General features: G+C 40.0%; 3 protein-coding genes across 7 annotated transcripts in view; 1 reads left to right on the forward strand and 2 right to left on the reverse strand.

Annotated features, from left to right (window-relative positions):
* LOC134854909 (dynein intermediate chain 2, ciliary-like) overlaps positions 1-27,424 on the reverse strand; it is a 512,182-nt gene that overhangs the window by 330,131 nt on the left and 154,627 nt on the right. The window lies entirely within an intron of this gene.
* LOC134854908 (protein arginine N-methyltransferase 5-like) overlaps positions 1-27,424 on the forward strand; it is a 568,964-nt gene that overhangs the window by 226,898 nt on the left and 314,642 nt on the right. The window lies entirely within an intron of this gene.
* LOC134854724 (craniofacial development protein 2-like) lies at positions 12,090-13,205 on the reverse strand. The gene is made up of 2 exons (XM_063871080.1): positions 13,151-13,205; positions 12,090-12,919 (listed from the first exon to the last, which is right to left on the reverse strand). The coding sequence occupies exons 1-2, from the start codon at positions 13,203-13,205 to the stop codon at positions 12,090-12,092; spliced, it is 885 nt and encodes a 294-aa protein (XP_063727150.1).

The following is a 27,424-nucleotide window of genomic DNA, read 5'->3' on the forward strand; positions in this document are numbered from 1 at the left end:
ACACAGGGACGATAGTCCGAAATAGCAGATTAATTCTGTATTTTAAAAAAAATCAGTTCACGGCTGAATTCAAACACCAAGCCGTGGTTGTCGTAGGCATGAGTGTTAACTCATCTCCAGATGATTAAAATTGAATACAATAGCCTAATTGTTGTGATAAACGTATTAAATAGTTTCATATAAGTGAATGTGACACCTACGCGAAATGCAGCAACAGCAACCAACAGTCACTGAAGATGAAGTAGATCAGACTCACTGCAGCGTGTGTTCAAAGCATCTACGGGGCGGAGGAGTTTGGTGTAGCATATGCGGCTTTGTTCACCTCAAGCACACTCCCCTACCGAGTTCTAAACACTGGAAGCCAGGCTTGATCTGCAACCGCTGCCTACCGGATTCAGTTGTCTTGGCTGATGATATATCTCCACAGAACTTGACTCATACTGGTAGCGCGCCCGAGCACCAGTCTAGTGGCCTTTCTCAACTAATCGGAGATCTCACAATAGAGAACTTCCCTCGAGATTCCGAGGCTTCCACCTATCTCCGCAAGCTGTTCTCCGCTAGAGTCCCCATACTCAAACGTGTCCCGAAAGGAGCAAGAGTCAACTTAGCCTGTCTCTATAGCGAAGTTATCATCGATATCTCCAAACACCCTGACGAAGTTTCCAATTGGCTGAAGCTTATGAGTATCCCCACCCACTGTCTGAAGGCGACTGACAGAGGAGGGAAAAACACCAAACAAACATCACCAGTTCAGTCAACTCAACTATAAGATCTTTTTCCGGCACAGATGAGGTTCCGGAGCAGCCGAAAAAAAAGGCGAAGCCGAAAAAGGAAACAGAGAGTCTCAGGAGAAGGGTCCAAGAGAAAATTGATAACACGATGCCTGAAATTACACCCGAAATTGTAAATGAGATGGAATAAAAACAACCCCGGCACAAGTTCGCCTATGCTGTTCAGGGAAACAAAGAACAAGAATGTATCACTACTGTGGGTTCTACGGTTCACTCTTGTATAAATTCTTTCCCGAACGGCTCAGCCAGTGGGCCTGACAAATTGAGGCCTCAAATTATCAAAGACATGATTGGAATGTGTAACGAAACATCAAACAAACTGATTGAAGACCTGACCGGGCTCACAAATATCATCTTGAGCGGTGGTGTACCGATTGATATCAGACCTTTCTTTTTCGGGGCAAACTTGTTCGCACTCAAAAAACCTTCTTCCGGCGTGCGGCCCATAGCAGTCGGCAACACACTTCGCAGATTGGCAGCGAAATGTGCCGGCAAAGATCACGAACTATTAGAACAAAGAAAATGTTCATATGGATATACTCAACTGGGCTTCGGCACCAAAAATGGATGTGAGGCGGCAGTCCATGCCACCCGCAAATTCCTATCTTCTCCAGGCATCAGCGATGAACACGTTCTAGTCAAAATTGATTTCGAAAACGCTTTCAACTCAATCTCAAGGCAACAAATGCTGGAGAATATTAGCGAAAAGTACCCTCGCCTGAAAAATGTTGCGTTCTCAGCCTATAGCCAACCCTCCTATCTGTTCTTTGGATCTCAAATTCTGAACTCAGATGAAGGAGCTCAACAAGGAGACCCGGAGGGGCCGCCCATGTTCTGTGACACGATTAACGACATGATTCATTCGCTGACTTCTGCTCTTAACTTCTGGTATCTGGACGATGGGAATCTTGCTGATAAGTTCCGGGTAGTTTTCGAGGACTTGAAACTGGTGATAGAGCGCGCTCGTATGCTTGGCCTGATAGTTAAGCCTTCGAAAGGTGAGCTAACTTTCCTAGGTTCACCGAGTGAAGAGCTCAAACTCGAAATACTGCAACTATTCAACACGATCTGCCCTGCTATACAAGTAACTCCATTGGACGACCTATGCATCCTTGGTGCACGCATGGGTGCTGACTGTGTCCTTGATAAATTAAGATCTTGAGCTACTGAGCGAACGCCTGGTCGAAATCGAGGCACACTCGGCGCTTTTTCTTTTGAAAAACTCGTTCAGTATACCGAAACTGACATTTCTGCTAAGCACGTCACCGTGCTTCATGCACCCCGACATACTCTCCAACTATGATTCCATTCTGACCTCAACACTGGAAAAAAATCACCAATGCTCAACTTACAGATTCTTTTCGCACCCAAGCCTGTCTGCCTGTTAAAATGGGTGGCCTGGGTCTGCCATCTGCGTCATTGCTTGCGACTTCCTGTTTTCTATCCTCCGCGAGCTCTTGCGCTGCTTTGTCAGACCAAATCTCCACTTGTACCGGACCAACAGGTGACGAAGAAACTGCTCTGGAACTCTGGGGTGAGACTGCACAAGCACTTCCACCAACTAATAGATGCACCCAAAAGAATTGGACTTGACCAGTATTCGAGAACCTAAAAACCTCGATGCTTGAGAACTGTTCATTGACAGACCACAATAGAATAGAAGCTTACTCTGAAAAGATGGCGGGAAGCTGGCTGCAGGCTCTGCCATCATCCAAATTGGGCTTGAAATTCACAGATATCCAACTCCGCGTCAGTGTGGCACTGCGTTCGGGCGGCGAAGTGTGCGAACCCCACCAATGCCGATGCGGTAAAAAAGTCTCTGAAGATGGCCACCATGGTTTGGCTTGCAAAATGAGCGCCAGTCGTCATACTTGCCACTCGTTGTTGAATGACATAGTGAAGAGGGGTCTTGCCAGCGCCAACATACTCGGTATTAGAACCCCCTGGACTTTGCCGCGCAGATCGGAAAAGGCCGGCTGGGCTCACGTCTACACATTGGTCCAGAGGCGAACCAATGGTATGGGATGCCACGGTCGTGGACGCATTGTGCAGTAGTAGAATTGACTCATTCGAGCCCCTGAAAGCAGTGACTACAGCAGAAGAGACGAAAAGAATGAAATACACTGAAATCATCAACAGAGGCTACTTGTTTCAGCCTGTCGCATTCGAAATACAAGGAGGCGCAGGACCAGACACCAAACGTTTTCTTTCTAAGCTCGGCAAGCTGATTCAAGATTCCACCAACGAAGCCCGTGCTTCTGCCTTCCTTAGACAAAGAATATCAGTTTGCATACAGATGTCTAACGCAGCATGTGTCATCGGAACTCTACGTCCTCAAGCTTCTCTCGAAGTTTTTATGATCCTCTAAATCTCTGTCACCTTGTATCTCACTTTCTGCGAATTTCTTATCTTGCCATTGCCAACATCCGGCCTTTTTATCTGATAGATTTCCCATATGGTGCTCTCTTTCACTCCTGGTGCTATTTTGGTTTCACGCTTCAGTTGTTGTTTTGCTATTTGAAATAATTTTTTTTTATTAAAAAAGTATCTTCTAAATAAACATCTATCCAACATTAAATGGCTGGAGGATGCATTTGGCCCAGTGTTGTTGTTACACAAGCGAAAAGGAAGCCTACCCCTGTGATATAATTTTTTTTGAAATGCATAATTTAGTTTTATGCTTTTCAATTGATTAAAAGCAAGTACTATTTTCACGAGCAAAATCTTTAGAACTAAGTTTTTTGCCGGAGAAAAAGTCTAGTATTCGGTTGCAACAACCTTGTTTAGCGCAGCTATAAAACAATAACAATCGAACTACGAAACTTTTTGATTGGCGCTTCTATATCACGGGCAAGGCACAGACGAAAAGACGATAGTCCGAATTAGAATAATATTTCTAGTTTGAAAAAAAAATCAGGTCGGTACCCGATTCAAGCCCCAAGCCTCGTTTGTCTTGAGCATAAATCTTAACTCTATACCAGATGATTGATTGAAAAAGAATTTACTCAAAAGCGTGTACTATTTTCACAAGCAAAATCTTGTGAACAAAGTTGTTTAAGGGAGAAAAAGTTAATAACTCATTTATGTCACTTATTAACCACACGGACGATAGTCCGAATCAGCAGAACATTTCGAGTTTTAAAAAAAATCGGGTCCTTGCCCGATTCAAACCCCACGCCTCGGTTGTCGTACGCATACTTCTTAACTACATACCAGATGATTGATTGAAGTTGAATTTATTCAAAAGCATGTTCAAATACGTACTATTTTCACAAGCAAAATCTTGTGAACTAAATTGTTTACGGGAGAAAAAGTCCGGTACCCGGTTGCAATACCCTTGTTTATCACAGGGGGTAATTCAAAACAAATGCGGGGTAATTAACCCAATTGCGCCGTTGTGATTGGCGCTCCTATATTGCGGGCAAAGTAGAACCGAAAAGTAGTCATATTCCTAATTAGATCAAAATTATGCAGTAGGAAATCCTTTAATTCAGCAAACGAAATGAAAGTCAATGCAAATTACTCTCTCATTATCTTAGTTAATTGTTTTTTTTTTCATTCCGATAAGAGGTCCTTGATCTTTACATCTCTTCCTCTGCTTTCTTTTCATTTGGCGGCATTCAATTTCAGCTACCCGAAATTCAACAGGGATTCACAAAAAATCCATTCTGACCCATTGCCGTGAGAAACTAGTCAAATTAATTCAAAGGATTCGCCTAATCATCTTCAGAATCTTCTTCTCCGTCTCCAAAAGACAGAAGACATTTGTTTGAAACTTTAACGTGATCATTTTTTATATTTTCAGGCTCACTACAAATTAATTTTCTGCTTTTTTCTTTTTGAGCTGAAGAGGAAATCGAGTTCTTAACTCTTTGCTGTTCTTGACTAGGAAGCGAAAACTTAAACTTTCCACTGTCATTCTTTTCACTCGTGACAACTTTGCAATCCTGGCCAGACGACAAGTCAGATCGAGAAGATGCAATCAGTTGTTCATGTACCTTTCGGACATCTTCCGATGTGACTTTATTCTTGGATTTTCCTGGTATTACTTCAATAGTCGGGAGGTCTTCCACTGAATCAATGCAACTATTGTCACCTTCCTTAATTTCTGTTTTGTCACTCAAATCACAAGGCTCGACGAAACCAGTTCTTGCTTTGAACTTTTTGATGAAAGCTGGTTCATCTCGTTCAATCAACTGAACCGAAGAACGCTTGCTCATATTTGTCTATTAGTGATCAATACAATCAACAACATTTAACATGACCTGTAATTCATTAAAAACCTGTTAGAACAAAAAAACTGAAATTGCAAAATGATAAGCAATAACATGATGCAAGTGTAGGTCACGCAATTTTTGTCTAGTATAAATTTTATTTACAGAATAATAATAATAATAATAATAATAATGATAATAACAAAGGATTTAGGAATATGATCCAAGGGTTCGCATAAGACCCAGTCATTGCATTGTTCAAAGTTTAGTTTTCAGTTATGAATGTAAGTTTTTTCAGGTCTCTACAGTTGTTGCATTCGCATAAAATGCGCCAAGTGCATGTGTCTGATTCGTTGTAGCGAGTTTTGAAAAACTTCGTGTACACTCCTAGAAGTCTATTTTTGCATTCCGGGTCAAACAATATGTCACATTTGAAGTATTCGTTGTACAGATTAGCAAGACGACATGCCCGAAACCAGAAATCCGACTCGCACTTCTTCAGACGAATTTTTTTGCAGACGATATTTTGTGTCATTTGAGCTCTTCGGTTTCCAACGTCAGTGATGCTAACATGGCTTCACCAGTCGATGTCAACTTTTCCAGCTAGTAATTTTGCAAACAGCAGTCCAACATGAAGCTCTTGGTATAGAGACAAAGGAAGGATGTTAAGTTTCACGAGTTTGTTTTTATAGGAGATATGGCTATTGCTTGTCATGGAAATCCACGAGATCGCTTTCCGCTGCACACTTTCTATGATTCCTAAGTCACCTTTTGATGGTTTCCAGATAACTGAACCGTAGCACAAAATTGGCACAACGTAACAGATATATGGTTTTTTTTTGTTCGCAAAATTCGCCTTAGAGAGATTCCTTTTGAGTCTGAAGGGAGCGTTTAAGGCTTTTTCAGCCCTCTTTTTTGGGTGTTGCGTCTAAGAGAGCGTGTCGGATATCAGGATGCCCAGATCTTTCATTTCTTCAGTAGTTTCGAAGCTGTAATTGGGGAGTGAAATCGTAGCTGATCCTTTGATACAGAGGACTTTACTTTTCGTCAGGTTCATTGACATGCAGTTTTCCTCGCACCACCTCCAAAGTCTCCTAACATCTATGTTGAGAGTTAAAGGGTTGTCTCCAACAATTTTGTAGTCGTCTGCATAACCAAATGTTGCGGACATGACACAGGACGGTAGATCATTTATGAAGACTAGGAAGAGAAGCGGCCCGAATATAGAGCCCTGGGGAACAACGCTGAAGACTTCCAGCTCTCCGGAAATTGTGTCCTTCAGCCTCACGGTTTGCTTCCAGTTCGAGAGGTAGCTGTGTATCAGAGATAAACAATTTCCTCCGTTTCCAGAAGTCGATAATTTCTCCATGACGATTCCATGCGAGACTTTGTCAAAAACCTTTTAAAAATCCAAGTAGAAGGTGTTCAGGTAGTTGCAGTTTGGCGAATCTAGGCAGCTAAATATCTCGTGTAGATACTATATTAGGTTTGTTGTCGTCGATCGTTTAGGTCTAAAACCGTGTTGGTCTGGTGTTAGGGTTGGGTAGACAATTGGGGCCAGTTTTTCAATTATTAGTTTCTCCAGCAGTTTTGACACTACTGAGAGCAGGCTGATCGGACTGTAATTTGATACGTCTTGTTTATCCCCGTCTTTGAAAATTGGTGCGATTTCGCTGATCTTCCATTTTGTTGGAAATATCGCTTTATTTGCATTCAGGTTGAACAGTAAGTGAATCGATTTTGCTAGTGACTTTGAGAGGTTTTTCAGAAGAGTATTACCAATCATGTCTGGTCCATTTGCCTTATTTACGTGCGGCTCGTTCAGGGCATCTTTTATTTCATCAATAATGAAATTGATACTGCTTAGAAGAACGTTATCTTGTCGTTCTATTTTCCTAACGTTGGCGTTTCGTGTGAAAACTGATTGAAATAGTATGTTAAAAAATTCAGCTTTTTGAGCGTCTGCATTGGCTATTTTTTGATCTAGGAAGATCTCTGAAGAGATCATGCGAGACTTGGTGATCGATTTCAAATATCGATGTATTTCGCCGAATTTCCCGTTCTCAAAAAGCATTTTTTCATGGAGATGCTGGTCATTTTGAAGGGACAGTGTTAATTAATTTGCAGATTTTCATCTTTGCCTTCGTTCGATGGGGTAGGTTTTCGCTGATTTTTAAGTTGGAGTGTATTTAATTTTTTTATAAGGTTGGAGGAATTGCTTCCCACCCAAAGAGGTAGTTCAGACCTGTGTTTTGTAGTGATAGATAGCAGGTCCTGTAGTATTTTGTATAACCACTCGTACCAATGATCGAGCATCAGTTCAACGTTGCTCATGCAAAATGGTTGCAAGGGGTGTTGACGAATGAATTCATTCACTTCTTCCCAGTTTGCTTTCTTGTACGCGAAAATGCCAAAATCTAGTTTTTGTTTGATGACTGGTGCCTTTTTTTGAACCGGTCGGTAGTCAAATGAGACTTTGGCATGGAGTGGCAAATGGTCGGAACTGAATAGACTACTCAGACAATAACTCAGACTCCAATGTAACAATAACAATTTTATCTTCAGTTAAAATTAAATTACTTCCACGATGTTTTTCTATGGCTTGCCAGAGATGGCTCTTCACTGAAGATATGAAAAAAAAATCAACTTAAATTTCATAGACTTATAAAGTAAACTCCTGTTGGTAAGGTTTACATTTCTGCATAAAACATCAATTTATAAATAATATTTACAATAATTCACATACATTTTGGTTCTAAGACATCATGTTAAAAACTTAGCCAATCTCAGTTGACCTCTAAATTACTATTACGATTAAAATACTTTTAACCTCTAAAATTATTTAATCAAAGTTAAATTAATTTGTCTGGAAGTTTCTGAGTCATGTTTTTGATTCAGACATGTACGTTTTAAATAAATAACCAAAAACTTTTTGGGACTGAGTTTTCAGTGTTAACTCCCTGCTCCTAAACTCATCGCGCGTGTTCAAGCCAGGTTTCTCTTTCCTGATATGTATTGCCTCTAGTGTTAACAATTTTTTTTGGTTGTTTGACCTATCTATAATTTTCCAACTTAGATCTGCGCTATTTCCCTCAATGTGGCATTGCTGAAGGTGGAGGCCTAACGCTGATTCTACCTTCTTATATTCCTCAATACTAATAGTCAAATGTCGAAGAGTTTGTCCGACATAGTTGGAAGTGCATCCACTACATGACAATTTATAAACCACTCTTGACTTGAGGTCATTAGAAAATGCTGACTTCAGTGATGGTAAACATGATTCTTGTTTTCTTGTGGTGAAAACTACTTGAAAGTTAGTTAATTTTCGTAACCTGTTTGCCAAGTTTTGGCTTTGGTTACCTCTGTATTGCACCATCAGCATTGGGGGCTTCACATCCTTTGGTGATTGAGTCTGAATTCAGTTCCCTCTGTACGTCTTGTGTCGCACGCAATATCGAATCAGCGTTAGGCTCGGACACCACGATGGTTTCATCAGTTCCCACACCTCCATTAGACTCGTTCTTAGCAGTTCGTCCGGAATCCCAATCCAAATTCCACTCGGTTGTCAGATTTTGGCACTGAAGGTGCAGTCACCTTTTCTTCCAACACCAATCCCAGTTTAGTCTGCTGATTCTTGACGTTCAGAATCTTAGCAACATTGCTTGCTCCTAATCAAAGAAGCAAGCGTCGTGTACCAGTTTTTAGAGTTCTTCCTCAAATGTAGTTGTTTCTATGTTTGCGCCAGGAATTTTTCAAAAAGGGGCTTGCCCTTACCCTCGATTATTTTGCACAAGGCATCTGAAGCCACCTTGGCGGACCAATTTTCAGGGTGCTGATTTGTCAGCCATTGCGTTCTATTAGTTTCCATAGCCTTATCAAATTGCTCCCAGCTAGATGTACTCGTAAAAACTCTGTGTACAGTTCCTCGGATAACACTACGCTTGTACTGAGTTGGGGCGCAGCTTCTATAGTTCAGTATAGTCCCTGTATCTGTTGGCTTTTGATACTAACTGCAAGTTACACCCCTACCCTGCGATACATTTATGTTCAAATCCAGGAACTGCAAATTCTCCTCCGAATTCGTTTCCTCTAGAGTGAACTGCAGATTTGGATGAAGAGAATTGGCGGCATCGAGAAGACAACTCGGCTCCCCTCTGACTGTTCTAACAATGTCATCCACATTCCTGAGGAACAATTTCACCTGGGGAGTATCTTTCTCGTTGTTTTTAGCGCGGCAGCAGCTTTCACAGTAGCAGACTATCTCGGTTATTGATGCGAATGTCATCAGAGTTTTTCGGCATTTTAGATTTCTTATCTTGCCATTGCCAACATCCGGCCTTTTTATCTGATAGATTTCCCATATGGTGCTCTCTTTCACTCCTGGTGCTATTTTGGTTTCATTCTTCAGTTGTTGTTTTGCTATTTGAAATAATTTTTTTTAATTAAAGGCCCAGACGAAAAGACGATAGTCCGAATTAGAATAATATTTCTAGTTTGAAAAAAAAATCAGGTCCGTACCCAGTTCAAGCGCCAAGCCTCGGTTGTCTTGAGCATAAATCTTAACTCTATACCAGATGATTGATTGAAAAAGAATTTACTCAAAAGCGTGTACTATTTTCACAAGCAAAATCTTGTGAACAAAGTTGTTTAAGGGAGAAAAAGTTAATAACTCATTTATGTCACTTATTAACCACACGGACGATAGTCCGAATCAGCAGAACATTTCGAGTTTTAAAAAAAATCAGGTCCCTGCCCGATTCAAACCCCAAGCCTCGGTTGTCGTACGCATAATTCTTAACTACATACCAGATGATTGATTGAAGTTGAATTTATCCAAAAGCATGTTCAAATACGTACTATTTTCACAAGCAAAATCTTGTGAACTAAATTGCTTACGGGAGAAAAAGTCCGGTACCCGGTTGCAATACCCTTGTTTATCACAGGGGGTAATTCAAAACAAATGCGGGGTAATTCACCCAATTGCGCCGTTGTGATTGGCGCTCCTATATTGCGGGCAAAGTAGAACCGAAAAGTAGTCATATTCCTAATTAGATCAAAATTATGCAGTAGAAAATCCTTTAATTCAGCAAACGAAACGAAAGTCAATGCAAATTACTCTCTCATTATCTTAGTTAATTGTTTTTCTTAGTAGCATGTATTTTTCCACGACTTCTTTCAAACATCGTGCCTCATTCTCGGAGGCCTGAGGATCGGTTCAATGACTTCCGCGCCGTTCATTCTCCATGTTTTTCTGAGGCAACCCGGTGTGCGTTTCCATGACTGAGCTATTTCAAACATTAATGCTTCTCGAGTTTTCGTTCTTTCCCCATTCGAAGTACATGACCACACCATCTTAGTCGCATTTTTCGCAGGCGAGAGTCCAAGGATGTCCCAAGGTTCGCTGCTCTTCGAATGGTGTTGGTGTCATGATCATCGAATCGTGCTCCGAGGTAGCGTCTTACGCTTCTTGTTTCTCATGAATCAAGTCTTACGACGTCAGATTTTTTGACAGTCCATGTTTCCGCAGCATATAGCAGAGCTTTCTTCACGCATGCGTTGCATACTTTGTTCTTCGTGTTTCTCGTCGTTCGCTTGTTCATCTAGAATTTTGCTATTCTAGAGCTGTTGGCAGTGGCGCGTGCGATCCTGTTCTGTACTTCTGTTGATATGTTGCCGTTGGACGATATCCGACTTCCGAGGTAGACGAACTCAGTGATGTTTTTGAGTGGGTTGAAGTCGAGGTACAGCACCACTGGTTCAGTTTGGGCAAACATGCACTTGGTCTTGCTGGAATTGACAATGAGGCCGACTTCTTTTGCGGCGGCGGCGACTACTCTGTTTAGTAGGGATTGGGCATCATCAGCATTGTCCTCCAGTAAGCAGATGTCATCTGCAAAATCCAGATTAGAGATGACTGTTTCTTGCGTGATTCCATTGTTTGTGCCATCGGTTGCAACATTCATCACCCAGTTGTTAAAAAGATTAAATAAAAATGGGGAAAGAACGACTCCATGCCTGACCCCTGAGTTAACGGAGAAGAGATCAAAAAGCATGCCGTTCTTTCTCACGCAGCTTGTGGTGTCTGTGAACATGTTTTTTATGGTGTTAAGTAGTTTGCATGGTAGTCCTTGATTCTCGAGAAGCTGCCAGATGGCGTCTCTCTTGGCGCTGTCGACGGCAGCTTTGAAGTCGATAAATACCATGACCGTTGATCTGTTTTACTCGTTTCATTGCTTCAGAATCTGTCGGAATGTGAAAACTTGATCGCAACAGCCTCTCTTTTTCTTAAATCTCGCCTGATTGTCTAGGGCATGAGGCTCGTAGGTTTTAGTGAGTCGTGTAAGCACTATTGATTCCAGGACTTTGAAACCTATGCAGAGAAGCGATATCCCGCGATAGCTTGCGCAAACTTGTGGGTCGCCCTTCTTGTGGAATGGCAGGAGGATTGATACCCTCCATTCGCCGGGATTTCTTCTGTATTCGATAAGCTGTCCAGTAGCAGTTCTCTAAGGTCAACGAGCGTTTCTCCGCCTGAGTTGTAGAGCTCAGGGGTAATGCCATCACATCCACCTACGCGGTGGGTCCGTAGCCCTGCTATGGCGTCCCTAATCTCACTTTTGGTCGAGGCCTCGGGTTCAACCTGGTTGAACGCTTTTGGCAGCGTGTGGGCGGCCGGGAGCAGCGATGGCGTATTTTCGGTACTCAAAAGTTGTTCGTAGTGCTCTTTCCACCTCTCCGATATTCTCTTGGTGTCAGTTATCATTTTTTCCGTTTGCATCCTTGAGTGACTCTGTGATAGTGTTTTTGTCTCTACTGCCACCTAGCGTGTTGATTAGTCTGTACATTTCTCGTGTGTGTCCTTTCTCTTTTGCTAATTCAATCTTAGCTGTCTTTTTGTCCAGGTATTTGCTCTTGTCCCTTCGTATGAGTTGCTTTACGCGATTTCTTTGGTCTATGAATTTTTTTTGGTTTGCTCGCTTGTTCTTAAGTTATTCTCGTGTCTGGATTGCGTTCACCGTCTCCTGTGTTATCCACTCTTTTTGCTTGTATTTGGTTGTTCCTAGCATCTTGGCAGCCTTGTTTACTAAAGCTTTTTTGATACGCTCCATTTCTGGTTTACTAGGACGTCGTGTTGTACACCTCCCGCGGTCTGGCGTAGATCATGGTTGAGCCTTTGTGTTTTCTGTGTCTTCTTGTAGACTATAAGCTTCGACTTGAGGGCGCACGTAAGCATTCGGTGGTCACTGTCGAGAAGAAGCTCGTCTTTTCTCACGCGGGCGTCACTTATCGATGTGCGCCATCTTCTTCTAATCAATAGGAAGTCGATTTGATTTCTTGTTCTCCTGTCTCTAGAGCACCATGTAGGAAATTGGTGAATCATTTTCCTGAACATGGTATTTGCGATGCATAGGTCGTTGTATGCCGAGAACAGGGCCAAGCGGTCGCCATTATCGTTCCGTTGGGATGGCTTGACCGCCCTACCAATGTAGCTGCTTTCGGCTATATGCGCTTGACCGAGCTTTGCGTTCATGTCTCCTCCGATCCGTAGTAGGTCTCCCTTTGGAGTGTCGTCAACTGTGGCATGGAGACTTTGGTAGAAGTCAACTTTCGTCGCTGATTCGGCCTCTTCTATCGGAGCGTAGCATGATATTATGGTGGCAGGTGTGGCCATAGCTTCTATTATGAGCATGCAGACTCTTGCACTCACAGCTTTCCATACCTGTACACAATTGTTTATCCTTTTCGATATTGCAATTGCCACTCCATGGATACCCGTGTTCTCTTGATATGCGTTTGTGAGTATCTGGTACCCTTTGGTTTCTACTTTGGATTCTCCTTGGATTCTTGTTTCCTGTAGGCATGCCACGTCTATCTGGTGATTCGATAGTGACTGGTCCAGGAGGTCAGGTGCTTCTGGGGGGAGGAGAGTAAGGGCGTTCCACGTAGAGATAGGTAGAACTTTTTTTGGAATGGTTTAGTGCTTTTGTGCCGACTTCGTTGTTTTCCTCCATGATGGCACTCGTGGAGGCCCCAGTTCCCGCGGGGGGCGTAGCTGTTTGTGTATTGTGGTTTGTGCGATTTTGCATTTGTGGTTTCTTGGCAAGGTTTTACAGAGGTCGCCACTCTCCAACCATCCTCCTTTACCCGGGCTTTGGACCGCCAGTCGGATCTTGTTCAGTTCCGACAGAGGGAAATTCATCAATTGTGTAGTTTTCGTACTTGATTTTTGTATGCTGGTAGTAGATTGTGTATGATGTTAAGGTTCCTAAAATGTACCTTGCGGTACACCTTGATGGAGTGAGACGCAAATGGTTTCTGTTGATGCCTACTATATTTTTTCTCTGTTGCTCATGAAACTATGAGTTACATTTTTTTTGCTTTTCCCAAAATCCCACATCCTTCAATTTGGGTTTCGTTGCCTGTAGAATGTTTCCCCAGTAAAAATTTTAATGGCAGTTTTAAACTTGGTTTCTGATTCTTTTGCTTGATCATAAACTTTACGATTTAACGGCATTGATTTAATAATTTTCTATAATTTAGATGCTAAAATTGTAGCTAAATGGTCAATTCTGAGCAGAGGAGCGAATATGAAAATTTGTTTTTCAATTCCCTTGTCGGTAAGTCTGTAAAATTATAATCAGTTGGTGTTTTTGAATGTGTTGGTGTTGTTTGATTGGTAAGTTCTAAGTTATGGGCTGTTAAAACTATCTCCAAAGAATCTCCTCCTTTGGGATTTAAATAATTAGTGTTATAATCTCCGTTAAAAGAAATGTTTGATTTAAATGATTGCGCAAAATCAATTGATAAAGCAAGTTGTTCGATAATTTCTGTTTAGCCAGGTTCTTTGAATTGTAAAAAAGTTTTATTAGTGTTGATCGTTCAGTTTCGTTTATCAAGTTCTACTCAGTCGCTGTCATAATTCTGATGGAGCAGGTTTAAGTCTGTGCGTAGTTTAGGTTCCAATACCTTAGGATTGAGCATCATTACTCTTCAACCTTTTGTCATTTCGCTTACTAGTGTTGATCTATCTCATCGGAAAGCGACAAAATGACCACTATCTAGTGTCAAAAAAATTTTGTCATTTGACTCATTAAACCACGTCTCAGTGAACCCATAATTTTTTTTCAGTCCTCAAGTGTTGACTGGTTTTTATTAGACTAGATTTTTTTCTGTATTAACTAGAATTTTTCAGCTTTTTTGTAACCTCATAGTTTCTCCGGTATGTCACAAAAATTTAAAATTGGACCTGGGGTTGGGCTAATATATCCGCAGCATAAAATTAATCATGCTAATAGAACAAATCAAAAATAATCATTTCGTAATAATTGTAAAATGCGCTTGAGAAAACTATAATTCTGATGAATGTGCACTTGAGAGGCGCTCAATTAAACCTATTGAAAAAAATTGGCAACCCATGAAACTTAGCTGCTTTTATCAAATTGTTTAATTCATAAAAACTCTCTGTTATGACCAATCTTTCTGCGCGCAGGCAAAACAGTACAAAAAGGCGTTTTTGGGCTTTTTTTGGAAAATTGTGACAAAAAATTGCGTTTTTTGGCGCGCGCTCTCCCTCAAAACAAGTATGCATTGGCACCAAAGGCGCCTTTAGAAAAGTTTTAGAGTCTGTCAACAAAACTGTATATCTAGAAAAGTACAAAGGTGGCCGAATACATGAGGAGTTAGAGGCGTCCGCCCCTGCCCCGTCCCTAAATCATCTACTGATTGTAACCAGCAAAAAAGTAATCTTGCTAATAGAACAAATCAAAAATAATCATATCGTAAAAACTGTAAAGTGCGTTTGAGAAGTACTATATAGTAGTATTGTATCGTGTCCCGGATCCTAAGGAGGGGTCCTTCCTAAGGGGGGGGGTCCTCACGTAAAGCAAAATCCTAGGAAAGGGGTCCTTAATTTTTTGGAGGACCCCTATCCTAGGATTATGTAAATGATCGCAAGCTCCCACCCCTAAAGTAAAAGACCCCCTCCTTAGGATCTTGTTAAGCTGAGCTCAACAACCGGGACGCGATACAATAATTCCTTCTAACTCGTTTTAAAGCGGTCCTTTTTCCCGCGATAATTAAAATTAATCGTCCTAATTCCTGAACTTTTCTTTTTCGTCCTAGTTTTATGTGGATATCATTTCCTGGCTTTCTTTCTTTTCGTCAAAAGTTTGTCATGCTATTAAAGTTTGTTATTGAAAACGAGCCTAAGGATTTCACACATTTGTTTGAATTAACACTTGGTTTGCGTCAACTAGTTTATTTGCCTGAAGCTATTTATGTTAAAAAAGTGATTGAGCTCAATACGAGTATTGTATTAGTTGTAAATTGGTAAAAACCAAAACATATACAAGTCGAAGTATAAAAAGGACGAACAGTAAAAATCATCTAAAAATATATGTTTCAGACTTTAATGTTTATTGTTTTGGTTTTCATTGCGCTGTTGTTTAGGTGGTCGCTTTTCTGAAGCTTCAGATAAAATAAATGGGTTATTTATAGGGGGACGTTCACGGACTCGGCTACTAGAAGCTTCTTCTTCTTGGAGCTCTGTTTCTGAGTAGGGCCGCTGTAAAAATCCCCAATCTGGAAGTTGAAAATCGGGAGAACTGTTATCAGTTTCATTGTATGAGTTGGCCCACTCGGTGTCCATGTAAATGTCTTCTAGAAAAGCATTTTCTTCAGCGGCTTTATGGCCGAAGGGCACTGTCGAAACTCCGTCGAAAAGTAGAAAACGTTTTGAGTCGAATGGTGATAATGCAAGTTTGTTTTATTTCACTGTCATATTGGTGTGAACTTTCGAAACTATATTATAGTTGTACACTCTCATTGTTTTTCCAGTGAATAATGTGTCCCTGTAGGTTTGGTGGACCAGTTCTCTCTGTGCACTCCGTTTAATTCCTTTGGCACTCAATTTTTGAGTGCCTTCTAAACAGAAGCAAATCTTTTATTGTTTTCTACAACGCAGGGGATAATTTCGTTTCACTTCAGCAACTCAATTTATACGGAACAAAATTTCTTTCATTTTACTAAAAATGAGCAGAAGACTCTAAATTATGATTAAAAAAAGAGGAAAAGAGAGGGAATATATTGTCAGATAAATCAACGTGTAGGCAACATTGTATAATGTTGCCTAAATCAGCTAAATGCCCATAGTTTATTGCAAAAATTAAGGAGGTAGGGGGGTTGGTGGTGGTAATTTTGTTCTGTAAAAGGTAAGAATGGGGGTGGAAGGGTGGCTTAAATTTTATTTACCATTAAGGACGACCGAATTTTAGGGCGATGAATTCTCTGATCGGCTTCCCACCAGTCTCGTCTTTGAATTTCAGCACAACTTTCTTTTTGGTATCCTCGAACAAGAAATGGTCCTCATCGTAATTTGAAAAGTCGAAATCGGCTTTTATTTTTTCCAAGTCTCGGTAAACGTCATCAGTTTTTATGGCATAAATAAAACTATCCGTGTCGGAGTAAAGGATAGCCAAGTTTAGATTTGGTTTCATTTTTTGATAATGAAACTGAAACATGAAACGCTTGGCGAGGTCTAGGATGGTTGCACCAACTATCATAGGTTTGTCCCACAATATTTTTGTTACTGAAAAGCTGATTGTGGCTAATTGATCGTCAATGATTTGAAAGCTTTTCATTGTGCTCAGAGCTGTTTTTTTTAAAAGTTCTCTCTCATTCCTTACAATCTCCAGCTTCTTTCTTTCTTACTTAGACTCCATTGTCTTACCGAAAGCTGAATTAACAATTAGCTTGTAGAAGTTCTCCTGGAATTTATTGACCGCGGTTTTTCGTAGGCGGGTGTTGAGGTCGACAAAGGGTGCCATCCAGTGACTTTGGCGGAACTGAAGAACTTTTCCTAGGTGAGTTATTTTCATTCCCAGCTCATGGTACAATTTTAGGGTAAGGTAGTGCAAAACATAACCTTGTTTAGGATGCAAGGTCTGTAGAAGCTTTGGCACTTTTTGCAGTGTGGTGATTCCCAATTTTCCCAACATGTCGACGTGCTCGTTGCTCATTGCACCGATGTCCACTACTTCACGAGAGGGGGCAAGGGGGTAATCAGCAAAGAAATCGTGAAGCTCTTCGGGTATGGTTAATTTGACTTCAACTATATAACACCACTCTGAGGTTTCGCTGGTAAGCAGTATGTCTGCCAGACTTTTTTCAACTATTGAAAAATAGTTTAAGGGCAAAGGGCAGTGTTTCATTATCCCCCCGTACAAATTGTTTGCATCAATAATGAGGATGTAGCTGGATGGTTCTGAGGGCAAAAAATCGTCGAGGTATATATTGTTTGCTTTGTAAAATCGGCGCGCGTAGACCGACGACATGCCTCCTCGTATCATTCGCTGCACAAGGTCCAGATGTTCACGGTCCGTTAAGAGTTTCAGTTCGGGCTTACAAACTTTTAGAAAGGCGTCCCCGGAACGGTTACTTGCCGTGAAGTAACAGGCGCAATCCAGCCCGTATGTTTGATAGCAAACTTCACCAGAAGCTTCGAAAACGGACGGAAGCAATAGCACATCTGTAGTCAAGTACAAATCGTGGTAATCACCAAGTGAACCACACTTCAGTTCGGTGAAAACTTTAAGGGCATGATTGTACTCGCTTCTTGAAACACTCACATCCCCTCATGTTAGACTATTTTTCCACATTGCTCGTGGGGGAAGGCGAGTTTCTCGGAGTTTTTCGAATGAGTTGAAGTATGAGTAGGGGTAATGCCCTTTCTGTTTCAAGATACTGACTTTTTCAGGTGAGTGGCCGAGTTTTTCAAACTAGTTCTCCAGCAAAAAAAAACTTTTCGTTGGGCAAATTATCGACAAGTTTTGCCAAAGATGCTAGCATGAACCTATACGAATCGATGAATCTCAGATTTTCGTAGAGTTTTTTGATTTTTCCGTTTTTGTCCGTGTACGTTTTTATATATACTGAGATTGTCAAGGATATATATTTTTCTTCAGATGCGGGTATTACGGAAAAAGTGTTTTCCGAATCGCTTTTTGCCAGCGCTTTGATTATAAAGTGTAAATCATAATTTGACAAATTATGAGCTACCACTGGAATGTAATTTGTTGTTTTTCTATTAACGTTACACTCATTGTGTGCCCAACCCAGGAACTTGTTGGTGTAATGGCAATGATCAAGTACCACTTGATCCTTGTCGGAAAAATCATTCTCGCATATCCAACAAATTGTAGCATCTTCCCGTTCCTGGTCTGTTATACCAGTGAAAGTGTAATATTTCCTTTTTTCTACGTAAATTTGTCTCGCTAACGATTCAAGGGAGCTAATTAGCTCTTCCATCACATTCGGTCCTCTTTTAAGCTCAATTTTTAACAGGTCTTTTTTCCCAAATTCGATTACTGCTAACGCGTAGCTGCACGGTTGATGGATTTCAATTGTTTGCGTGCTAGTTTTTCGCGGATCAGGATGCGGTCCGTATACTGGTAAGAGCAGTGACTCCAAATCAAAGTAGATTACTCTGGGTACGTACCAACGAGCCGTTATGTTTTTGAACTTTTGGTCATCTTTTCCCGGCTTGGGCATTGTTATGACGACATCTTTGTCTTGGTAGCACAGTTCTTGATGTCTTCTCAGAGTTTCGAATGAAGCGCATGTGTGGAAACATTTGCGGCAAATCTCAGACTGAAATTGGTGCACTTTGTGCCGCACGTACTCGACCAGTTTCTGGAGATCACTTATCAACACATAGTGATATTTTGATCCCTCTGTCAGCAGCAACAAGTCCACAATCAGGCTAGTAGTGAATCTGCTCGATGCTCTTATGGGCAACAATTCGCCATCGTTGTACCTGAACAGAAAAATAATTTTTATACCTAGGTTTGGAATGAAATAAAAAGGGCGTTTGAATAGGTGAAGAACATTAATGAAGGATTTTTGAGTTTTTTTTTGAAGGCAATTAGAATTTGCTTACCGGAAGACGTTGATTTGACAACTGTTCAATTTTTCAAATCTGTCCATATCCAACAGACCCATTGGCATTTCGTATTCCCCATTGATTTTCACAATTCCTTCTTTGTCGAGATCGTAGGTTGAGACTTTGTTTTTCTCCAGCTACCGTCTAGATGTGGGGTAGAGGGCCGGCTCATTCACATTGTGATATGCGGCAACAAAGCAGTAGAGAAAGCAACGGTCATCATCTTTAGTGTTGATATTTGTGAGCAGAGTAGATGCTGCGCTGAGTGCATCAGGTAGCTCGAGATAGGATCCTGCTCTTTTTGGTGAGAAGGCCGCGAAACTGATTTGCAATTTTTCAATTCTGTCAATAATTCATCCGCTACCATGAGGAGAGAACGAATTGACTTGGTTGACTATATGTTCAATCAGTTCCAAAAATTGATCCCCAGCTATTCCCTCGAAGTACACTGTCAATGTCTTAGTGTTCAGAAACAGCATGGTCCTTTCGAAGTTTCCACTGTCCCCGTCTTGCACAGTGGGAATTTTGATCATTCCCACTTCCACATGGAATTGCACCTTGTTCGGACCCTTTTTGACCCTTTCCAGTATCTATTTCCTCCTTGTTTTGCATCATGACTTGAAGCAAATCCATTTCTTTCTCACCAACTTTGAGATCGTATTGACGCAATTTGCCTCTGAACGCGCTTTCCGTTGGGGCAGTGGAAGACGTCGTCTCAATGCCGTCCCAAACTGGCAATGCGTGCTTCTTCAGCAAGTGTTGTCCATAGCTTTCCGCGGTGAGAAATATTGTATGGCAATAGATACAGTGACTATTGGAAGTCATGTCATGTACCAGCTCGACGTGCTCTTGGGCTTCCGACAAACTCTCGAATGATTCGAGACACTCATCGCAAACAGTTTGAGGAGGAGGGGGAGGAAGGATCTTGTGAACTTTTTGCTCATGTCTTCGCAAGTTTCTTTTAGAGCTCAGTATTTTTCCGCACTGCTGGCAAGGAACGGGTGTCGCGATAGAAGTAGAGTTCGGCATTATTTGTTGAACTTACTGAAGTAATTCAGGAAAATTTCAAGAAGTAAAACTGGTTATGAAAAAGCAAAAGCGAGAAGTGACTAGCACTAAAAACTTTGCGGGTAAGGGCAAGTAGAAGCCATTAACGAGAGTTATACTTCGCCGTCTCGACAATAAGTACTTTCCTTTCCAAAAACAGGGTTTATTACAGCTTAAAGTTTTATATGTCTCATCACTTTGTTCAAGTGCAAGGGTTTTGTGTAGTAAAAACTGATTCATTTATATCCTCAAATTTTGATGTTAATTTTAAGGGTTAGCGATAAATTTTTCAAGTTTTGGCATGTTTTAGGGGACTGGTTTAGACTTTCAATTAACATTTCAGCACTAAATTACAAAATTTAAAGCTTAGAATGATTCAGATAGAGCCTAAAACTTTTTCTGACTAATTTTAACCGTGAAACAGTAATTTCTCTTTGATTTCAAGCCCACTTCTTGGTTTGCGTAAATAGGTATAATAAAAAGTAGAAACATGAGATAAAAGTATTCAGAAAGTAAAGCCCTCAATTATCTAATTAAGTTGAAATAAAATAGTAAACTTAAAAACTGAAAATTTTGCAAATTTGATATCTTGATAGTTACCGATGCATGATAAGCATAAATTGTCATTTGAATGTGTAAAAGATATCGGAATCAAAGTTTCCTTCATGTCATTCAGTGTCCCGTGAAACATTTTATATCATGTCCTTCGTAATATTAAGGCATGGCCATTTGGTTTAAGGGGCAAAAGCTAACCCGGCGTTGCTCGTCTCTACGCTCCTCGGGAACGCCTCCCGTTCTGTAATTTCAAAAAAAAAATAATTTTTTTTTCAAAATAAAGGAAAACCTCAAACTTTTTTTGTTGTGATAAAAGGAAAAGTAATATTTAAAAAAGTGTCTTTTATATCTAAAAACAAAAAAACCAGTAAGTTTTATGGGATCTCGAGCACAGTTCTACTGGTCGTGTTCGAAACTTAAAAAACATAATTTTTTAACTTTTTTTCTTCATTTTTAGCTTGAATTATTCGTTCTCATTTAAAATTCAAGTGAATGTGGTTTGAAATTTTTAGGAGCTAACTGATACGTAATTCGGACAAGCGTAGAAACTTAAAACATTTATAGCCCAATCAATGAGAGTAGACACTTAAAAAGTTGTGATTTTTTGAGAAAACTCACCAAAAATTGTCAGTTTTACACCCAAAACATGTATAGAAATGTAATATAATGCAGATTTAATGCTTAAAACACTCTCTGTTACTTTGCGTAAGACCTGGCTAACCCCACCGGGCACAAAGTATGACGAGAGAGAGAGAGAGAACAGAGATTGTTTGATAAAAAAAGCCAAATAAATATGGTTGGATTACCAACAAGAAAATGTTGGACCCTTCCATATGTATCTTTCTTTTGAAAAGAAACCAATATCCCAAAAAGGATACTCCAAATGGGGTTCACTACTGAGCAAGTGTATTTATCTCTCTCCCTCTCTCTCTCTCTCTCTCTCTCTCGTTCTTTCTCAAACCAAAATTTTTTTTAGCGAAAAATTATTCTCGATTTGTGATTTTTTCTAGTTTTTTAAGTTTTTCTCTAACATTTTGCAGAAAACTGAGACAAAAAATTTACACACAGTTATGTTAAAACAGCTTAAAACTCAAATCAAACAAAAATGAAAATATAAAATCTTGGAATAATATTTGAAACAAAGGAAAGTTTTTTGTTTAAGTTATTAGAACTCTCAAAACTGTAGTTTTCTCTTTTTTGGCGCATAGCAAGCTGCGTTTGGAGGGGTGCCTTGAATGAGATCTGGGGTCACTAGATCAATTGGCTCCGCACTCGATGAAACCCGAGCATCCGAATAGGAAGTTGATTGTTCTGGAGTTGAAACTGCTCCCCTATTAAACGACTCGGAAGACATTGCTGTCGGAATATCCCAGTACGCTTCGCGCTCTGCATAATCACGAATACATCCCTCCTGATTTTCATACAACGGCATTGACTCGCAGTCATACGCGAAGAGAATTTTTCTTGGAGACTGCTCGAGCGAGGTTGTGTCGTTTATCTCCGTCTTTTCTAATGCCGGATAGCTCTCGTGAATAGTGCAACTCTCGTACATTCGTTTTCGATTCTGTCGAAGAAGATCGATGTGATCAAGGAGGTAGCTCGGTAGCATGATATGATTTTTTGTAGTCCATTCCTCGTTTTGATTCTCGTCGTTTTTTCGGGGAGCCAAGTCATTGAACGGACTTGCTGTAGACGGAGAGACTCTCTCTTTCTGTTGATGGATGACAGCAATCGACTCCCTCGTGTATGTTTGGTAGATAATTGTTCTTTCTCGATCAGACACTGGGATTATTTGTAAAGGACTAGTCATGACTTGAAGAGGTTTAAAATTTTGTTAAAATAAAATGACTGAACTACCGAAACGAAATTGAGAGAATGAAAAGTATGAAAAGTTTATTAATGAGAATGAGATCAGGAAAGGGGTGGCATGGTTATATTAGGTCAAAACTAATAACTTTTTAGGCAAGGATATCAAATTTTATTCATTCTTTTACGCATGACGACTGAGGTCATGTAAGGAATGATTGTGAAAACCCGATTTTTTAGATTTATGTGATAGCTTTATTATAGTGGCTACGGGCGAAAGCACTCAAAATCAAATTTTCATGATAGTTTGCCAGGCCTTCTTTGTCATGCCATTAGAATTTCATTACCATGATTCATAACAGTCATTAAAATAACCGTCACATTAAAAAACACTAAAAGATTTTTAGAGTATAGCTGGGGGGAAAAGTAACTAAATACCCATATAAAAAGAGGTTTATCCTTAAAGAAATTAAATCCTTGGTGATTAAGTTTTATCAATATGGCTTAGGGCGCTCGTAAACGTTATCACCTAAATTTTTACTTTGGGAGCGCATGATCTGTCTCGTATACTGTGATCAGTCATTCTTCAACGTTCCACACTAAAAACCAGTTGGCTGTTATTCATTTATAATGTACGCTTCTCTTGAAACGGATTTTGACTATTTCGATGATTTAGGGATATATTTTCGAATGATAAACGTTTATTTAGAGTCGGTGCAAAATCATTCGCACAGACCGGTACTTACATAACTATCAAATTGTACAAAAAAAGACGAAGAGGGAACTTTCAAGTATCGACGAGGAATAACTTTGTCAACTGGTGAATTCGAGTCCTTGGCGGACAATTATACAAAAATCAAAAGATTGACGAAAGCAAAAAACTGCGACGTGAAAGAAAAATTTAGAAAAAAGCGAAACAAATCTAAAAAATCTTCATGCTCTGAAATGGAATGCGATAGTGAAAACGATGATAACTGTCGGGTTGTGTAACATTATCAACTCGTTATTCTATTGAAACTTCAAAGCAATGGTTGAAGCAATGTACGAGCATTCCCCTGATATTTCAAACAGTTCCGTAAAAATTACAAATGAACCCGACTTTTCAGGCTTCGCTTCAAAAGCAAATTTTGCGGTATCCTCCCATTCGAATAAATTAGATTTCTGCAATCACTCGATTGACAACGAAAAACATTATCATGTGCTGGTCGAATTCACAAAAGAGACTACCGATTCACTTAACAAGATGAATTCAAAAGCCTTCGTTGTTCCTTGTCTTCACTCTCCATTCAAATATTTAATTTTGGATTGCTCCAACTATGAACTGTCTGGCCCTCTGATGGAAAAACTGAAAATAGTTGTGAATTACAACTCCATCAACAACTTAGATGTTAGTGGTGTTCCAGTTCGCAGACGATTGCCTCAAGTTTGCTTCGGCTCGCAGACTAAATCTGTTCAAAGTCAAACTGACCTGATTACTAACGTAACAATTGAACGCTTTACTAATTATTTGAATGGTGAAAATGCTGCTGAGTTTTCTAGAATAATTGACATAATTTTAAGTGAATATGGTTGTATGGAAATTGATTCAAACACTTTGTTTGTGAAATTTATCATGGAGAAGAAATTCAAGTTTTAAATATTGGTTTTCTGCCGCTCTCTTGAATATCAAAAAAATGTTACTACACAAGCGCGAGCGCAACGCCGGGTTAGCTATTGCCCGCTAAACCAAATGGCCATGCCTGAATATTTCGAAGGACTTGAAATGAAACTTTCCACGGTTCACATACACTTGCAGAAAAAAAACTTTGTTGTTAATAAGAATGAATTGAAAAAAAAACGAATGTATAAATTTTACAAAAACATCAATAAATTAATTTAGAATAACATATGTTTGGCAAATCTTATCAAATCATGATCATTAAGTTTGAAACCTATTGGAAATTTGTTTGTAATTATAACATGAGCAACATAAATACAATAAAGTCCGCATAACACTGAATCAGCTGATTGTATTTGTTTTTTCATCAGTAGTTGATTTCCCTCGTGAATTGTACGTCGCATATTCTTGTACACGAGGGGATAATCACATAATCGTTTACCTAGAGGATCTGCGAAGAATATATGTCCTCCAGCTTGAGCAAAAAGCAACCAGTGGGTTCCAAATTGATCCGATGGTGAGGCATTCATAATCATGAACGTATTATCGTTTTTCAGTACTGAAGAGCATGACGGAAAAATACATCTAAAGCGATATTTCAAATGTTTACAACGGTTAATAATTTCTACTAGTTGAAGATTATCCATGTCTATCTTAGGTCATGAGAGTGTTTTTGGTAATTTTTCTATCTGAACGCACATAAACTGTTGATGCACGCTCTCCCATAAACAATAACTCGACGTTATTACCGAGACCTGCGTCAAACTTGAGTTCAACCGAAATAGTGCAATTGGTCAATTCAGGTGAAGCAGAATAAAATCGTGTGAAGCCTCCTGAGTAGAAGTGAGATCAAAAGCCATAATATAATGTTACCATAATTAGCGAGACTGATTCCATGACTAGTGTTCAAAACAAAATCAAGAGCCTCAAGCGTATTGTAACAACTTCTTTTATTGTCCGATGTTGAGATGGGAGTTCCGACAATGGGTAGACCGTCTCTGTACACAATGATCTCATTCAACCCAAATTTCTGGTAATGAAAAGGGTTTGTTCTATTAGTACCCAAATATGCTTCGTTTATGCTCATTGCTACTATCATTCTTCGAACAGGTTCTTTTGCAAAAACATCCTCTTGTCGCCAGCTTTGTACACCTGCAGTTGCGAGAAACGTTTTTGGTACTACTTCGATGTAATTGTAATTGCCGGGTTCTTCAACAAAGTTTTTTCTATTGATGAGAGAACATAGTCAGTCACAGTCATCTTTCTGACATAGAGATTAGCTTCGATTATTTGGACCTTGTAGTGTTTAGCTGCATCTTCAGATATGACAACAAAATCGTTAGGAGAACGTCTAAGAGACAATCTAATTGTCTCACCGCTAAGTAGATGCTTGTCACACGACAAAAAATCGCAAGCATTTTACCAATTAGCTTCAGCTCGCTCGAGACCGCAACGAGAACTTTACGCTCCGTAACATCATCAGCTCTCCTTCCAGCACCGTCAATGGCTGATAAATTTTCTTCATAAAAATAACCTTGACAAGCCAGCCATGTTTTCTTGGCATCATTACCGTATGAAAACTCGGTCTCAATAAAGCTTTTATGGGCAAAATTAGCATTGGTAGTTGATATTTTCTCACCATTCAGAGACAGTGTACACTCAGAAAATAATGAAGATAAAGGATTGTTAACAAAATACGGCGTATCTCTGTTTTCCGCCTCTGTAGCATGCGTTCGAAGCTCGTTTCCGTTGCTTCGAACAGTTTGTGCTGGTTTCCAAACGAGTACGTTGAAGATCGATGGAATTATTTTTGTCGCCGAGTACTTCAAACTCGAGCATAGGACCATCAGGAGAGTAGGAAGGTCCAATTTTTTGGGTGAATGCATTTTCAAAAGTGACAAGTAAAGGCGGTTTCTCAAATAAGTCCAAGGAGCTGTGAGTTGCTTCACTCGGGATTAAATTAGAAATCATTTTTAACCCTTGTAAAGAAATCGGAGCGACTTCTCTGTGCAGTTCGTTTTCTGGGAATGACGCGTCTCGTTTTTCGTTTAAACGCCGTCGTTCTTTTCGGATGACTTTTTCGAGATCTACTTCCTCCTCCTAGTTGCTTTTTGATTGTTTTTCTAACGGTGCTTTTGAGTGCCTGCAAAGGATTTTTTCTTTTTGTTGCAACTTCTATCAGTTCTGGAGCTGCCTGAAGAATTAGTTCTTTTCCGATTTTTTTAGCCGCGGGTATCACAAATTTTCGAGCCAGTGGAAGTGCGACTCTTCCTATTCCCAAGGCTAATGCACCGAAGCCACTGCCTCGTTGTCTATAATGCCCCGAGAAATGTGGTAAGTTTGCTTAGTTGTGGTAATAAGAATCCATTTTGATCAATTGCTAAACTTTCGAAATTTCAAAGTCAAAACTACTTTTCCCCCTCCGGTGAAAGGAACAAGTCCTCCAGTTTCTGTGCGCAAGTTCAAGGAAATATTAGAAATATTATTGACCAAAAGTTTTTTAAAATCCAAATTACTAAACACTTTACGATGATTCGGTTCAATTGTACATGCGTAACCGTTTTTCACTCGACGATTTGTATCAATGACTTGTAAAAGGGGTGCTTTTGTGTCTCCGACTATTTGATAATGAATTATGTCCAGATAAATAAACATAAGCTGAGTACCAGCGCATACATCAACGGGATAGTCAGCAATAAGATCTTGGGTAGAGAATGTGCTATGTTTCGTGCTTCCTTGTTTGTAACCTATAAGATAACCAGTTCCATCTCTGACGCCTTTGAATCCAAGTAGACTAGGAATCTGCGGGCTTGAAAAAGTTATACCTTCCCAATAATGCAGCCATAAGGAAAGATGTTTGGTTATTGAATCTTTTACGTAATCCACTTTCTCTAATTCTGTCTTTCGACGAATCTCGTCCAGTATTTGATCAATGCTCGTATATTCTCCTTTTGTTATTTTTGCTGTTTCTCCAAGGTAAGGTCTGGAGATCTTGTCTTTCTAACTTTCATGCTTGCTATAACCCGATCTTTTTCTCAAGGTAATTCCAAGGTAATTTCTGTAACTGCTACTCTCCATTCACCTTGCAAATTTATTTCTTCACTCAGGAGATTTTTGAAGTTGGCCAGAGTGTTATCTTTGAAAACGTTCATATTTAGATGAAACTAGGGTAATTGTGAAGGAAGGGGGAACATTATGGGTGAAAAGGCTGTTGGAAGTGCCCTCAGTCATGATTGTCCTTCTCCAGAACGCGAATTAGTTCAGACTCGTAAACTTTTCCCTCAATCGGTTCTCTGCTAGAATCAATCATATTGTATGTTGGGAGATTTCGTGTTGGTATGTCAAAAACTTCAAACACTTCATCGGTGAACGATTGTTTGTAACCCTTGCTAACATAATCACCAACATAAAGGTT

This window comes from Symsagittifera roscoffensis, chromosome 9, assembly GCF_963678635.1.
Source record: "Symsagittifera roscoffensis chromosome 9, txSymRosc1.1, whole genome shotgun sequence".
In the NCBI taxonomy this organism is placed as follows: domain Eukaryota; kingdom Metazoa; phylum Xenacoelomorpha; order Acoela; family Convolutidae; genus Symsagittifera; species Symsagittifera roscoffensis.